At 37.4% G+C, this 17,460-nt stretch overlaps 1 protein-coding gene across 1 annotated transcript; it reads left to right on the top strand.

Annotated features, from left to right (window-relative positions):
* Positions 1-1,175: 1,175 nt before the first annotated feature.
* Positions 1,176-17,078, top strand: Pif1A (PFTAIRE-interacting factor 1A). The gene is made up of 6 exons (XM_028318255.1): positions 1,176-1,462; positions 11,085-11,349; positions 12,014-12,277; positions 15,028-15,141; positions 16,231-16,314; positions 17,058-17,078. Exons 2-6 carry the CDS (start codon positions 11,227-11,229, stop codon positions 17,076-17,078), a joined length of 606 nt encoding a protein of 201 aa, XP_028174056.1. The 5' UTR covers positions 1,176-1,462; positions 11,085-11,226.
* The last annotated feature ends 382 nt before the right edge of the window (positions 17,079-17,460 follow it).

Consider the following 17,460-nt stretch of genomic DNA (forward strand, 5'->3'; position numbering starts at 1 on the left):
TTTATTATTAATATTATGTAGGTACTTCCCATTCTAGCCATGTCGTGTTTCGTTCATAAAATAGTCGTTTATTTCAGGAAACACATTTTTCAATCACAGACATCAACCAATAGGAATCGTAGGAAGTGACATTCTAAATGTCAGTTACAAATTGGATTAAAAAAGTGAAGTTTATATTAAAAAAATACATTTAGGTGAAATAAAGTACACGCATTTACGCTTTTAGTAAAGTATAGGTACTATTACTTTATTTTAGCTAACTAGAATCTTTACTACTGATTTCCTTGCAATTATTTTTTCCATTTATAAGGAAAAATACTTTTAAAATGTTTTCAATAATCGATTATAAAAAAGTGAATCGTAATAACTAAGTAAGTTGTACTTGCAGTTTAATCGGTACGTGTACCTATAATGTTATAATTACGTGTGGGTTGTGTGATCTCTACCAATTATATTCTGTGCCTATATGAGTCAATATAACTTACTAGAATATTTTAAACTTGCGCTCAACAAAAGCCGCTATTATAAGTTCAAAAAGTATGAAACAAAAAATGTTGAAAAAAAGTTTCGAAGAGTTAGTCAGGTATTTGATTGAGGTCAAGGCTGTTAATTTTCATAGATTATATTTTCGGGATAGACAACACATTCACATCAAATTCAAAGGGCCTTATTATAAAAAAAACAACTAAATGATAAATCTGATTAGGCTGAAATCAATTAACGTAGAGTAACAAATTTTCATGTCACGTTTGTATGGATTTTCATATCAGGATGATATTTGATCATTTTGAAAAAACTATTTGTATGGCCTACTCACTACTAGAAAACTACTAGAAAAGCTTTAAAAAAAATGCTATGTGCATTGGCTAAGTTCCTAAAATAACTTGTCGTGTGTAACTTGTTGTAATTATTGACAATTTTTTTGTCAATAATTACAACCTTAGCGTCACATTGCTGACTGAATGGGGTTGTGAAAGTAATCCCGTCTTTTAGCAAACTTTTAGTTCAGCGCAGCCTGTGTACAGTGTAGTGGTGCCGACGGCACATCAAGTGAAACCCTGTATCTTTGTCGTTATAATGGGCGCGACTTTGGAACGAAAAGGTAGTCTGTGTACATTGGAGTCTTTGATAACGTGCGCGATAGTTCATTGCTGAATAACGCGCGCCACAGCACACGTCACAGCGCGGCTGGGCGGACCGCCCACTGAAACTCGGCTCTCAGTCACGACGTCCACTCCGCGCGGTCCGCCTGCCGTTACCCGCGGCGCAAGCCCAAATAAACTCTATCTTCTTCTATACAAACCACAAAATTGCATGACAGTGCGGTTCTTTTTTCAAAAATCAAGCGGGAAACGGCGAAACGCGTATCAGTTCCAAAATCAAAATTGTGTGTTTCGGTGAAAAGGGTGCAATTGTTTTGCAGGATTGAAGGATATACTAGCCAGGATTCTTTTTGATTGAGGTAAAATACTCTTTGCATATTTTTATTTTTTAATACATCTCCCATCTCCCGGATGAATGTATCAGAGCACTGTATAGTGAAAATGAGACCAATTGAGAGACCACGTCAAGGTCCTATTTATTCCTGGTACGTCATCCATCATGCACACTCATAGCATTGAGATTTGTTGGAGCGAAAAATTTTGTTTAAAAAATAGAGAGAAAGTATGAAATGTTCAACAATCAATAGCTTTTGATTTTGTGTCCTGGGTTCAATTACTGGGTAGGACATTACATTTATGAAAAAAATGTTGATAATAATGACGCCTCATGAAGCCTGTTTGACACTATTAGTAGTTAGTAGGTAGGCGTATACGCGCCACGATGGTAATCTTTTAACATAGGCATTTTATCGATTTTACGTGATAAGCCCATACATTTGTCGTCCAAAATCATCGTTAAGATTTTATCATAACTCCTATGCTAGCTCGGCAGGATTCTGAACTCAGTTTTGCAACCTACTTTATACCTACAAGATGATTAGATACGACAAATGGTCTAAAACTAAATGACTCTACATTTAGCGTTATATTATTTCAGTCTACGGTTATGGCGTCGCGTGACGAAGTGAGGTAGGGTAGCGACCCCTATGGAATCTAGTTTCTTATGAATCTACTACACATAACAGCGGTCACGCAAAATGTACCGTGAAAACAATGTGTTAAAGTTTACAATGCAACGCGTTCGACGCGCGTAAAATACGTCGATTTGCTTGGCAATCAATATTTATTTTCACGATAGTGTAAACAGTTTCACGAGTTTGGTAATTTTTCAGTTTATTTAAAGCTCGGCTTATTGGGAAGCAAAATTAATTAATTATTTATTTATTCAGGACATTTCAGGATATTTCAGGACAACCAAGAAGACAGACACAAGTACAAGCAGAGGGGTTTACATACATTATGAAACTTCTTGGGTGTTCAATGTGAGGCAAATTCATTAATTTTGGATAGACAATTGAGTTTCTTGCGCTGCTTCTTCTCAGCACTGGCCCATTTATTGTCCTGAAGCAGTGGTAGCGTTAATACTGGGACGTGTAAAAGTGCTTTTTTAAAGCCTACTTACAGAAATAAATGAGTTTTATTGAGTTTTTACTGAGTTTTTTAAATGCTTAGTATTGTCTATTATTCAAGCAAGGTGCACTTGTAGGCTGTGTACAGTGAGCTTCAAATAGTCCGTATCACCCAAAGTAGCCAAAAAGTTCGCAACACGTCTTTGTTATTTGGAATCAGGTTGTGTTGTCAATTTTTTGGCCACTTTGGGTGTCACGAACTACGCTGACTGTACCTATGTATTTATGAAAATGAAAAAAGCAGCCTGAGGTCCTATAAACGGAAATTGAACATTTGAGCTACGTTTTTGAGTATCCGTAGTCATCTTTCATGCATTTAAATGTGAATAAATTAATACAGCATCCGGTTCGAGTGAGTGCGGCTCAAACGGTACGTACTTATTATTGCAGTGCTTGGTAAAACAAGAGCGTGTATATGTAAAGTACATATTTGTAGAGTCGTTGAAATGCAAATTTGCTACATCTGTAGAGGTAAAAGCGTCGAGTGGGCAGCGCGACCTGTTTGCTATGATAAGTATTGTTCAATTTACAAATACACTTATCTTGTCTGTAAGTTCTCACTGAATATCAAATGGTATGTAACAATACGGCCATTATAATGATCTTTAACTACTTGCCATCATGAAAATGGATAACCATTTTTAGGAGCCTAAAAATACAATTCAAGTTTTGATTTTCATACCTCTAGTCGTGATTAAAGACGTGTTTTTCGCGATCAAGAATTTCCGAGTTAAAACGCTAAAAGACGGGCGTAATTTGTAAAAAAAAATGAAACTTAATAAAAATGAAAATAATTCACCTTATTATTTTGCTACAAATTCCCAAAAAGGCGTGCTCGCACATTTAAAAGCTCAAGGGAGTCCTACGTGGGAATATCGATCCCTACAATAGGAATGACCTTTAATAGCTTCTCACTATTTACATTGCAAAGTCGCATTGCGAAAACATTTAACGAATTACGCATATTCTTCCATTTCTTCCAAAGTTATCCAAAATGCGTCGACTTCGCTTGGCACTTCGCCATCGCCACCGTTTCTACGGAAGGTCGTTCGAAATCGAAAACGACGTGACTGAACGTAAACACAGGCGAATAAACAGCTTTTTTCGATTGCAAATTGATAATTAATTTGTCTTTACATAAGAATGAAATTCAGGCCATTTCTTTTTTATGGTAATTGAATACGATTTCTCGTTCTCGGTATAATGAAAGGCAAATCGAGTTGACAAATCTCCGTAGTCTCAGTTATACTAATTGGCTTATGGAGACCACTTACCAAATAAAGGCATTTTATCAAACAATACGCGTAAAAGATAATATAAATGTAATATTCCGCTACTTGCTGATTTCCTGCTTCAGAAATCCACTGCAGAACTCTACAACGAGCGGTTCTGGGCGGTATAAATTCAGCTGTTCAGCCTTTACAAAGTTTTCACAGTCCAACAGCAGACATTGCTGATTGAAAGAAAATGCGTTCTGAGCTACTAGCATGGCTGCTTAGCCATGACCTTGTAATGTAGAACCTACTACCTAAGCCATTTCAGGTTTTTTGCAGCCAACTCTTTTTTCATAAAACATAATATGTAACTCTACCTTGGGCGCTTTAAAACACGTGTAGATTGGTACAGCTATAGTCTATAGTTTGTAACACTAATTACGGGTACCTATTAACTTTCGTGTTGTGTAGTAGACCAAAGACAGCACCTGACTATTTGCACATTTTGCTGCGATGTGGTGTCGTCCATACAATAAGAAGCTTTTATCGAGCTTTCACGATTAACTATGCATTATTCAGATAGATAGTTGTGAAAACTCATCCCAATAACCATTCGTCTACACATAAAGATGTGCCGAATCTACTAAAGAATGCAAATGGGCGCAACGACTCTGTCATCACATATTATTATGTGGGTAGTGGGCGAGGAAGGACGTGCTAAAGGATACAGAAATAATCCAACTACATAAGAGATTATACATCTTTATGTATGTAACTCGTTTACGAATTGGGATTTGAGTTTAAAATTAGTTGTTAACTTGTAACCTGGTAGAGCTCCACAAAATACATAACCAATTAAAAGAAATCAGTTAAGAATGACTACTCATAAATTCTTAAGTAAAAGCTGGGGTTGGCTTTAATTTTTAATGTAAAATATTAATGAAATAATTTCACAAGTAACTTTTTGTATTTTATGGATAATCAAATCTTTTTAGAGCAATCTTTAACCTGTTTATTTTTGACACGCTTTATTTTGAAAGCTTTTGAGGCCATTGGCCCCGTCCCTAATATGTGTTGCTAGGCGATGATACGCAAACAAAAAGGTCCCTACTAGCTCTGGGAACTTGTGACTCAGCACTCAGCAGTCAGCACCATAGTATAGATGAATTCGAGTAGTCAAAAACATCACTGTTTGGGTTTTTATTGGCGGCCAAGCTGTAGATCCTGGCTACACGAGTTGTAGCGGTGGGAACGAGAGGTGGGAATAGTTCCGTAGTCAAATAAAAACATTTTCAGCAATCACTTTTCGTAGTTCGGACGCCATAGTTGGTGCATTCTTTAATTAGGTGCTCAAAGTATGAAGCTACAAGATCAGTCGACAGCACATTTAAACACTATCTTTTTGTTGGAAAATAGTATCTAACACAATTACATAAGATGCCATGGAGCTTGATTTGATATGCTGTCGTCTTTACATGCCAAGTCTGCCTCGTGCCGGCTGAAGTTAGACCAAGATAGCAATATTATGTATAGGTAGGTGTTTATTCATGTAAGAATATAGGTTTGAACGGGCAGTTACTAAAGACATCGGCAGTATTCGGCAGTAAGGATGATGGGCACAAATGTATGGAAAGTGGTACCCGCTCCAATAGCCATAACCAATATATATTTTAAAAGGCCTTTAGATGCAGGAAAATGTCTGCTATGGGGCCAGTTCTACTTCACGTTTTGAAAGCAGTAATTCCACTAAGTATTATAATGAAAGTATAACACAATCATCCATGTATACGAGTATGTATTATGACTACAATCTATTAATATAACTAAAAGAAGCATTGAAAAGGAAAGGATTATACCTACGATGAACTACCCAAGCTATTAGCCCTTTATTCGCTTTCATCATAATCATCATGACCATTTTAGCCATAGGACGTCCAGTTGAACATAGGCCTCCCCCAATGATTTCCTCAATGGCCGGTTGGTGGCGGCCTGCATCCAGCGCCTTCCCGCTACCTTTATGAGGTCGTCGGTCCATCTTGTGGGTGGACTTATTGGGTCTTGTGGGTTTATTCACTTTAGCAACCCATAATAAAACCCTTAAGAAGTAATAAAACTTTAACCCTAATTATTAATAAAAGTTACACCCTAGTTGAACTCTAGCTTAAATTGTCATTTGGTATGGAAATGTCATTTTAATCCTACTACTACTACTACGGTAGGTAGTACTTCTTTAAATAAAAATATTTATTTCACAATTATCCCCATCAATAATTATAGAGTTAAGGAAGGATGCTGGAGCAGTAAACCCTTCCTGCCTCGCGTAACCTAAGTACCATACGATGGACACGTAATGATACTTCTTCTTCTTCCTCGGTCCCTCACTGATGAGGATCGCGACCACAGATAGTGTTCCTCCACAGACTGCGGTCATAAGCTGTGTGGACCGCACGATGCAAACTCCCGCCCACCGTCTTCCTCACCGCGTCCGACCATCTCGTCGGTGCCCTGCCCCGAGCGCGTCTGCCTTCCATACTGTATGATACTTAGGTTACACAAAAAGTATCTTTATCTTCGAACGCAACCAGATCTGAGGCTGGTGGCCATAGTAAATGTTGTTCGTCTTGGTAAGACCTTTCAAATGACACTACAAACATAACTATTGGAGCCGGGTACCATTCTGCAAAAAAGTATGTATATCTTCGTACACAACCAGATCTGAGGCTGGTGGTCATAGTAAAAGTTGTTCATCTTGGTAAGACCTTTCAAACGATACTAGACACATATCTATTGGAGCCGGGTACCATTTTGCCCATTGTCCTTTACTTGATTTTACTAAGAAAGTGGATTATTCGAGAGTTCTCTCTCACTACATTTGGGACATTTTGCACAGCCAGTTGGATACAAGGATAACGGCTTATCACCGGCAACTTATGCACTTGCAATAGGTTGGATTTTGCAACTTTTGTAGTAGTCCGATACCGTCAACTGTTTTTACAATTCAAGTACCGTATTTGCGGGTTACTTTAGCTCTAGGGGGCAACTTTGGCTCAAAACAAAAGAAGATTTAATTTCCCACCTCTTACGACAGGGCAATTATTGACCCCTATTTATTTTTAGTTGGTTGCAAGATAGAACACACTTTATTGTACACCACGCAAGTCAAGAAAAGAAAAAGAAAGAAACATACAAAAGATATGGCACAATTTAGGCGGTCTTGTCTTTAAAGCTATTTCTTACAGACTGAGCTTGTCTAATAAAGAGATATTTTGGTCAGTTTCAATACTTTTTTTTGAGCCAAAGTTGCCATGTAGAGCTAAGGTTACCCGCTTCTACAGTATAGTATGAGGCTGTTTTACTATTATTTTTTACTATGCCGAAGATAGACTATATCCGGAGCGTTACATTGGCCGTGTCTCCACAGTCTCCAACGGAGTAATGATAACCTCAGGCTGATGAATATTCTCAGACGCATCGTTGTGCTCCATTTTCTTAGCCCGATATTAAATGTACAATATCATTTTTTGCCAGAAACAACGTAATTGAATTTAAAATGAGAAAAGTGTGTAAACGTTTACAAATTCTTAACGTTAGCCAATCGAAGCTTAAAAAGTACAAACGAAACCAGAACCTGTGTTATAAATACATTAAAAATACTTTTTCAGTTTAAAATTTATTACTATTTAGTAAATTGAGTTCTTCAGTCGACTAAAACCACGCGTTAATATTGGCGTTGTTGGATTCAAACTAGATTTCTGGTAGTATTAACCGATTGAGTCCCAGACGGCATTAATTAATGTCATTACAATTGATTATCTATTGTGTCTAGGTTCGCGGAGCTTGAAGGATTAATTAAAATAAAATAAATCTCAGATTTTAATTTAAATATATTGAAGATCCACTAACTAAGTAGAGACTCTGTGCCTCAACGAGTCGCCATTATTATTCTACTCAATTAACCTATAATTCACACTGTTTCTATTATGACGTTTGGATATAAATGTAGTAGTTCACTAGTAAATCATATTATCATTTGTCTTGAGTCACATAATATAAAACTCATGCTTGCTTCATCCTCTATTATGACTATGGATAGAGTCATAGATATTTTTACTTTGCTTTCTGACGAAAACAGATTTTATAGCAGAGCTTCTTTATGATTTCTTTTCCGACTAAAATAATAATAAAAATATGTTAAGTTTGGTACATTTTGTTCAATTCTCTCTAAATACTCTCTACAATACTGGTTGTATTGAAAAGTACCCGTTATGAAGGTATTAAAATTAAATAGCCTGTAATCAACTTGATAGTGGCGTAACTATGGGTGGCTTATTAATGTTTCATTATTATTCCTCTCTTAATATATTACTAGATATAAGTGGAATGTATTATTTTAGAGTAGCTTTTTGCCTGCGGCTTCTCCCGAGTGCATTTCTGTCTGCCACAAGAAGCCTTGATAAACCTACATAAAACATTCCTATGTTTCAAACTATGCATATACCATTCTTCTAAACTGTTTAGTTTCTAAAAGCTGAAGATAGTAAATAGACAGGTAGAGTTCTGTATGATTATTTGATTTCAATTTGTCGCGAAGCAAAACTTTTAAGCTCTATTAGTATTACTTATTATGTTATTGATAAACTTCTTTGACTTCGAGTATAAACACAATTTTAATATGTACTGTATAAATCACAACACATGCATGTTAACAGTGGTAGGTAGGTACAATCGCCCCTGCAGGAATCAAACCTGCAACCATAATTACGGAATGCAAACCACTGCATCTACGTTAGAAAGTTTTTGATAATGGCAATAAATAAAACATTGTTTTCAATAGTCTTGATGATCTAACTTGTAATTCTATTACGCCTAGCGTATTTTTGTTGAAGGAAATGCTTCTCTGTCAGCAAGTTATTTGTGTCAGTGTGTGAAGGTCATTCAGCTAACGTCTTGCCAACGCCGCCGGTCAAACCAAGCTTTACATTAGAAGAGATGAGCTCCCCGTTTCCTTCCCATTTATCAGTATTTTGTAATCGGTCGTTGACTCTACTTTGACCACGTATAGTTCTTCTTCTGATTTCTTCTGGCTTTGTTCGAGAAGTCAATAGAAGCCTGCTTTTAAAAAAATCATAAAATCTATATGTATAGGTAACTTACATAACTTTGTAAGTTGTTTCAAATGTTTATTGTCTATTAAGAGCTATCTAACTCACGATTTTTTCTACATCAAAAGTATCTAGAGGAAATTACCTTTTAAAACCCCTTAATAGTCACAAACTTGGTGGAAATTTAAACATTTCGAAATCTTTTTAAATTATTTCAGAGTGTACTTGTACAGTCAGCGTCAAATAGTTCGTGACACCCAAAGTAGTCTTTATTACAATCGGCATAAGGTTGTGTTGTCAACTTTTTGGCCATTTTGGATGTCACAAACCATTTGCTGACTGTAGGTACTATCAATTAATTCTATTTCCTATCCTAACACATAGCAAGTTACGAATGACTCATATTCGATAATAACCCGCTTGAATGCCGTAGTTTGAAGGTTTAGGCCGCTTTGTCCGTGTTATTGTCATATGTTTACTTTTCGGTTAAATTAAAACAACAATGCCCTAGAGCAGGGATTCCCAACAGTATCCCAAGAACGTCGAGAGGCGATGGGAAATAAATATAGAGAGTGGCTCTTTCCAAATTTGAACCCTGTTTGAAGAGGTCTATGATCACATGGAATCCAGGTGATCAAAGTGGAATAGACCTTTAGAGAAACTATAAAACACATCCTAGTTATTTCGGGTTTTTCTGATAATTTGTTACTTGGCTAGAACTATGGTATGGTAATTGTAAAATGGGAAGTTCCCAAGGGCGTCATAGTCAAACACGGTTCGGGAAACCCTGCCCTAGTGAATGCAAGTCGCATACATGTACAGGTTACAGTTTCTATCCCGGTAATTACTCCAATTGCACGAGTCCTTTGAGTTGCGAGCGTTTCCTTATTAAATCGAACCTAATTTATTTCAGGCTAGTTGAGCACGCATTTGAAATGTATGCTCAATTGTAGGTCTTGTTTTCAAAGGAATAGAGGCTAGATATCGAAATGGCCAGTTATTCAATATGCAACTAAAGACGTTTGACCTACTTGAACCGTGGTCTGTAGAGGTATAAGAATTATATTCTGTCCGTGTCAATTGATACAAGCCGTTCCAAACTTCATGATTAAATGCAAAAGGTAGTTTCGTTATTCGGAAAAAGCGTAATATGTATTTACAGGAGTATTAGATAGGCAGAGTACTCGTGGTGTTAAAGAAAATGAACTTTGATCTTGCTTGATATAAAGACAGCTGTGTCGTTATTAAAAAGTTTACACAAATTCGGATAGTTTTTGCGAGAAAAGTCAAACATCATGCATAAAGTAGCAATTTTTCACGGTCCTTTCTGAAAACCCCCTAAAAATATCTGGTATTTTTTACCAAATATTGTTGGATTCCCCATCGTGCCGTCGCCCCATTAGCGAAGTGGCGTGGTGTCGAGTGGCGCTCCCATTAAACTTGCTCTATTTGTGCCCGCTCTACATATACCAACACGACTATTCGGAATTCGGAACCAAACATATTAGCCTATTGTTCCCTATAAAATCTAGGCCATGGGGATATACAGAATAGTGATTTGACTGACTCTAGCTTTAATCAGAGTAAGATACTAATCTCGGAAAACTAGCGCGGTTTTTTTACGAGAGCTTTCGTTTTGTTCTGTATCTATTCCAATATTTTTAATTTCTTAGATATCTACTTTATCTTAAGATTATCTTAAACACAGTAAGAAATGGTTCTTTTTTGTTTTGTAGTCTAAGCTTTAGCAGTAACATCACATCAAAATAACGCCTTGTCTGATTTTTATTAGACTTGTTATTTTTTATCATAGATGAATCTCCAAAACTTTAACATCTACACATAAATGAACGTACCTACTTATGATCACCTATTTTGGTGTAGGTAAAATACATAAACCACAAAATTTATGATATTCATTTTAGAGTTGGTAGAGCCGGACATATTATATTTTACTTACTCAAAAATATTACGATGCGGTCATAAAAAGTGCAATGGTTAAAATTACGTAGATCTATTGTAAATCTTAACTGGATGAATTTTAACTTAAGATTTCATCTATACGGTCAGTTTTTGGATGTACGACAGTTCAACTGAGTAGCTTAACTGACCGTGAATGTCTAGATTTAAATTGTTAACAATCCTTAAGTATTTTTGTCACTGATGTTAAAAAACGATATTAATTTTAAATTCCAGAATTGGCATTTCATCCTGGCTCGGAACCACAGCACGAACGACAATCGATACAAACCAGCGATCCGTACATAGTACGAGGCCAAAGACCGCGGACCGTCGGGACACATCCCGAACTGAGAAACGACGCCGGTGACGTCACAAGATGGCGTCCACCGACACCTCGACCGCCAGCAGCCAGATCTCCGCCGGAGCTCCCGAGGAGCACAAGCGAACCGTCGACGAAGCATTCCTTAACAAACTAAAGAGCCTCGTCGAGAGGTTGCGACTTGAAAANTAGTCGCTCGTTTTATAATTCCCCATTATTATGTACCTGGACTGCATCTCTCTTAACACCAGGGGCGATTGCGGTCAAAAAATACCTCCCTTGTAATGCATAAAAAAAACTCAACCTTTTTTTAAATCAGAAGAATCTGAAGATTTGTCTGTACGGCGTATGCCTTTGCATTTTTCTGCAAAAGGATAAAATTTAACAAAAAAAATATCTGGCTTTCTATGGAGTACTGAGTTGTAGAGCTGTACCTACAGTTTTCGTCATCAAGCCTACAACAAAACCTCTGTATTCTGATCGCGCAACTGCAATATGCGTTATTAAAGTCATATCACAAGATCAAATGCATACCTCCTTGTCTGCGGTTGATAAAATTTAACGAGCACGCCTTAAAGAGCTTATTCATCTGTCCAACTCTGATGTCATTTAGTCAAGATTGCAGGCAATTCGTCGTGGACATTTATACTTGACCTTTTGCTAACTATACTGAGCACCACCTTGCTAAGATCATAACCATAGCAGAACTATTTTAACACGTATTCTTTAAATGACATAGTTCACAATAGAAAATGAAGAGCTAAATTAAATTAGCTTCAAAAACTAATGTTTGTAGGCGTTCCTAATTTGTCAGTTCCTGCACTATAAACTTCTGTAAGCTAGNCTTGAAAATGTGACCTTAAAGAAATCGCTCGACGTCGAGCGGAGCGAAGTACGAGCCCTGAAGGCTCACCACGAAAGCGCACTTAGAAATATAAAGACTGAACACAAAAAGAAAGAGGAAACCCTAGAGAAACAAATACGTACAAATAAGCCAGATAGAGTCAACGAAGATAGTCAAGCTAACAAAATAGTAGAACTAAAAAAGTTGACGATGGAAATTCAGTCTTTAAAAGCTGCGAACAAGGGTCTTCAAGAGAAACTTAAGGTAAAATAATTAATTTGTTTTATTCATAATATCACAACATGAAATTCTCTAATTAGTGCTTTCAACAGTAAGTTTAGTGTGTTAATTTTGTTTTTGTATAGGTTTCGTAGTTTTTCTCTGAACTTTGTGCATGTGCCTAACAAAGTTGCGATGCTTGTGTGCACATACTTCTACAAAGAATACCACGACACTAATAAAAAGTCCAATAAACCACACAAGAAATATTTCCTTAAGGTTACGTAAGTTTAGAGGTTTATCTTTGTTCTCAACGTTAATTAGTTTCTGGTTCCCTTTGTACTCCTCGGTTTTTGCCCAATATTGCAGAATTCCACCCTGATATAAGTGGTTAAGAATATCGTTCAGTTTGTTAAGGTAAGGACTTCCATATTTCAGGCCGTATACGATTGAACAGGGTACTGGGCATTCTGGAACAATATGGAAAACAGGTCGACCGTTATACTTATTAATTATATTCCTGCTGATGTACAGAGCATCAGTTTTTCTCATCAGAACAGCGTACTTGAACAGTCGCTCATCTATTATTTCTTTTTTCTTCACATCATTGACAAACTCGACTCGTGTCATAAAAGAGTCGTAATGTATATTTTCACTAATGCTCCTGTTGAATAGCCTGATATGCCGGTTATGTACTGCAAGAGTTAGATTGCTTCGTAATAATTCATCAAGTGAGTTGATGTTATCTCTGTAACGAGGATATGTTATCGCGGATGTAATTATTCCCTGAAACGAAAAAGAATGAAAAGATTTACATAATAAGTTACTCGGTAGATTTTCTAATATCTACATCACTTTTTTTGTTATTACTTACGTCGATAACGCAATTGACAACTAAAGAGTAATTGATTATCATGGCAATGATGAATCTGTATACAAATCCAGGAAATTTTACATCCACCGTTTGCCTTATAAAACATTTCACTAGATCCAGTACAGTCACGCCTATTGATCTATTTTCGTGTAGGCCCCAAAGTCGTATTTCCATTTCTCTTGCCACTAATGCTATAGATATAAGACATAAGAAATTGGTCATAAAAATTATGAGCATAGTGACTGATATCATTTTCGTGACTGTGCTAAAAGTCGACTGTTTGTCGTAACTTGCGACCATAAAACATAGATCATCTTGGGAAAGAGGGTAAGTAGTGTCGATGTAGCCGTAGTAGGAGTTTTTGAGGATTCGAGAACTCAGTTCTAAGTCAGTGAATCCGTCTATTAGGTCTGCAGTCACTCCTGTTGACGTCCCGTTTGGCATGAGGTCTCCCACCGTATTACCATCTCTTGGGAGCACTGCTTTACAAGTGGCGTTAAGCTCCTTCATCACTGTAAGACACAATCTCGAAGTACAGGCCGCTGGTAGTGTAGGTTCAATGAACACCTTTGTATAAACACTAAGCCTTAACTCGTGCCCGTAAAGATTGTCGTATTGATGACTCAACAATCGAAAAATGTCTTTAACGTCAGTAACATCTATGATCTGCTCTGTAAAAAAGTTGTAAGTGAAGGTCCAAAACTTGTCATCTAATAATGTTATAACCACTGAATTGGTGATGCTCCTGCTCCACAGTAATTTAAAGTGGTTTTTCATTGAGTAGAAGAAGTAGTTGTCTTTTGTTATTGGTACGTTTATGACGAATATGACCGTGCTCCTTGGTTTAAACACGCCTGTTCTCACCAAGGCTTCAACGATGTATTCGCTACCCTGCAGAGTCAGAGAATCAGATGTGATGACGTAAGCGGTTTGTCCATGAATGTTGATTCTTGGTTTGCTTCTAGTTCTGTTGGTGTTCGGGCACCCATTCAATAGTAAAACGGGGTATCCGTAGTCCATGTTTTCGGTGTATTTCAAGATTCTATTTTCGAAGTAAGTAAATTCACAGAAGGTAACAGTAAAGAACCATTGTCGGAAAGCGTTGTAAATTTTGTTTACGACTTGATACGCGTATTCTGCTTTGTAATACGTCTCGTTATGGTAAGTTTCGATCTCTTGAAATAGAACATTGGAAGTGCTAATACGCGTGCAGTGTAGTAGTAAAATGATCTTAAGGGCTGTTAACATTTTTATGACTCGAGTTTTACGTGTGGAGCGGTAGAGAGCACTAAATCTAACTGAGGCGTTGAAAGGGAATGTTAGAATGTTACATATTAGTCTGGTGTCAATTAGGTAGTGCAAAGCAAATAATAATATTTGCATGTCATATTGCTCCACACCTTTTCATACATTCTCATTAACTTCAACGGTGAAATGACACGTGAATTGACGATTAACGAGCTTGTATAACCAACCGGTAACTTAATGAGTCTAGTTCCGTTTGGTTCCGTATTCATTTGAAAGTTTTATTCTACTGTGAAAGCAGAAAAAGCTTGTTGGTAGTTAGTGAACATTCATTTTAATAAGTNACTTATAATAAGTTTTGATCGGTATTTCTCTGGTTTCGATGGTTCTGTTTTCGTATTTGATTGAGTACCTTATCTTAATTTATAAATCATCTCATTTTAGTAAATCTAACGTGGTCTAGTGTTTGGACAACCTTGGGGGAGGCCTTTGTGAAGCAGTGCTGTTGCTAAATCTAGGTAATAAATAAAAGTGACTGAGTTTCTTGCGCTGCTTCTTCTCAGCACTGGCCCATATATTGTCCTGAAGCAGTGGTAGGGTTAATACTGGGGCATGTCAAGCCTACTTGCATAAATGAGTTTTGTTTTATAAATGAATTATTGTTTTTCATCGACAGGTCGCTCAGGCGGCGGAGTGTGCGCGCGCAGCCGAGTTGCGCGCGCAAGCGGCCAAGCACGCGGCGCTAGAGCACGCCGCGCGTAGGGACGCACGCGCACAATGCCATAAGCTGGTAAGTGCCTGAAACATTATCCTTCTTTTTCTTTTTTTATGCCTAACAAGGCAGATATTTGACCGCAATCGCAACTGGTGTGATGTAGAGTAGAGTATGGTGTGATCTGCCCTGTCTTGTATCACAAATGTAAACCTATACAGTATCGTAACAGCTAGGGACTGGAATTCGCTGCCTGCTGCTGTCTTTCGCGATCACTATAATCCGGATCTTTTCAAGGCGAGAGTGTAGCACTTTATAGAGCAGATATGTACCATCCTGGACTGCATCTCCCTTAACACCAGGCGCGATTACGGTCAAAAAATACCTCCCTTGTTATGCATAAAAAAACTCAACCTTTTTTAAATCAGAATGTCGATGGAACTGAAGATTTGTCTGTACGGGGTATGCCTTTGCTTTTATCTGGCGTTCTATGGAGTACTGAGTTGTAGAGCTGTACCTACAGTTTTCCTCATCAAGCCTACGAGTACAACAAAACCTTTGTATTCTGATCGCGCAACTGCAATATGTGTTATTAAAGTCATATCGCAAGATCAAATGCATACCTCCTTGTCTGCGGTTGATAAAATTTAACGAGCACGCCTTAAAGAGCTTATTCATCTGTCCAACTCTGATGTCATTTAGTCAAGATCGCAGGCAATTCGTCCTGGACATTTATACTTGACCTTTTGCTAACTATACTGAGCACCACCTTGCTAAGATAATTCAACCATAGCAGAACTATTTTAACACGTATTATTTGAGTGACATAGTTCAGAATAGAAAATGAAGAGTAAATATAAATTAGCTTCAAAAACTAATGTATTTGTAGGCGTTCCTAATTTGTCAGTTCCTGCACTATAAACTTCTGTAAGCTAGACTTAAATTACGATATTAGTGGACTAGTTTCCTTTTTAATTTGTTGTTACTACGACACAATTTTAGACACGCTATGCTCCACCCACGCACTCCTAAACGGACGAAACGCCTGTGTTGATTGTAATAGCAACAATTCTCGCAGCGATGTTTTAGTGGTTAGTTTTCCATCAGGCTTGGTGCGTATAGTTTTCTTTTATGGTGTAATAAATCGTTTAATGATATTGTTCACAGCTGGAGGAAATAAAATCGAAGGAGCGGGTGATAATACAGCTGAGGAGAGAAGCGGCGCGGGCGACGACTCTCCAGAATGAACAGGTAGGTACTTACCTACTTTTAATAGTTTAGATCTTACTTTAGTACTTATACAACCTCATTGACATAGTACGAGTATTATTATGGCACTTTTATAAAACAAGAAGTTAAATATAAAACTGACTCACAGGAAAGATAAAATTTTCCATAATGGCTAAAATTTTCCTTTTTGTAATGATTTTGTAATTGCAATATGTAACAACGAAACAGTTGTTTTTGTTCATACATAATGGACAAGAGCTTAAACTGCTATTATGTAGAAACAGTAGTAATATTACCCAATTTATTACGAAGATTGATTACTAAAGAAAGACGAATAAAACAAACGCATGTGCAATATACCTACTCACGCCCGTATTCACAAACGATGCTTGCATAAATGAAGCAGCAAATAGAACGCACAGCGTTGAATAGGGCTCTATGATTGGTTCGTGTGTCAGGTACACATCACAGGATGCACACGTCTACAGCGTGGACTGACTTGTTGTTTGACTCTGCCTACATCCGAAACTATCCGAAACTTTTGAATCGGTTACGGTTACGTTTTTATTTCGGATATCCGAAAATTTCGGTTACGGTTACGAATATCCATAACATCCCTGGTCCACGCGCACTGTGACACCTCATAGTAATGTTTGTGAATACAGGCGTCACTGTCACACGTTACCCAACAATTTCACAATTCACACCTCTGGTTTTACGATGCGTTGACATTTAGGAGTTTCGTCACCTTTTATGGCCACCAGAGTGCAGTGCAGCTGCACTAGGTCTTCGCACTTTGGAGACGTGTTATTAGATAACAGTTGTATAAGGATGCGGCCATTATGGCCTGTGAGCTGAGTGCGAGTTTACATTAAACGCGCTCCCTAGTGAGCGCGTTTGAAAAAAACTCACACTCAGCCCTCTGAATGCTTCAAAGCTACTTAAATTGGATAATTTTTTAAATAATGACTGGCAACTAGTGGTGACTGAGTTTGATCCGGCTTTTCTTCTCAGCACTTGCCATGTTTGTTTCGAAACGCTGGTAGGGCCCAAAAGTTAGGATGTTGTTTTGACGTTCTTAAGTGCCAAAATATCGGTCTAAAAACTGAATAAAATAATTTTCATTTTTGATTTTGAATCTGTCTGACGTCATTCTGTCGTTAAAAT

Source organism: Ostrinia furnacalis, unplaced genomic scaffold (assembly GCF_004193835.3).
Source record: "Ostrinia furnacalis isolate ACB-3 unplaced genomic scaffold, ASM419383v2 OfSCF6699, whole genome shotgun sequence".
In the NCBI taxonomy this organism is placed as follows: domain Eukaryota; kingdom Metazoa; phylum Arthropoda; class Insecta; order Lepidoptera; family Crambidae; genus Ostrinia; species Ostrinia furnacalis.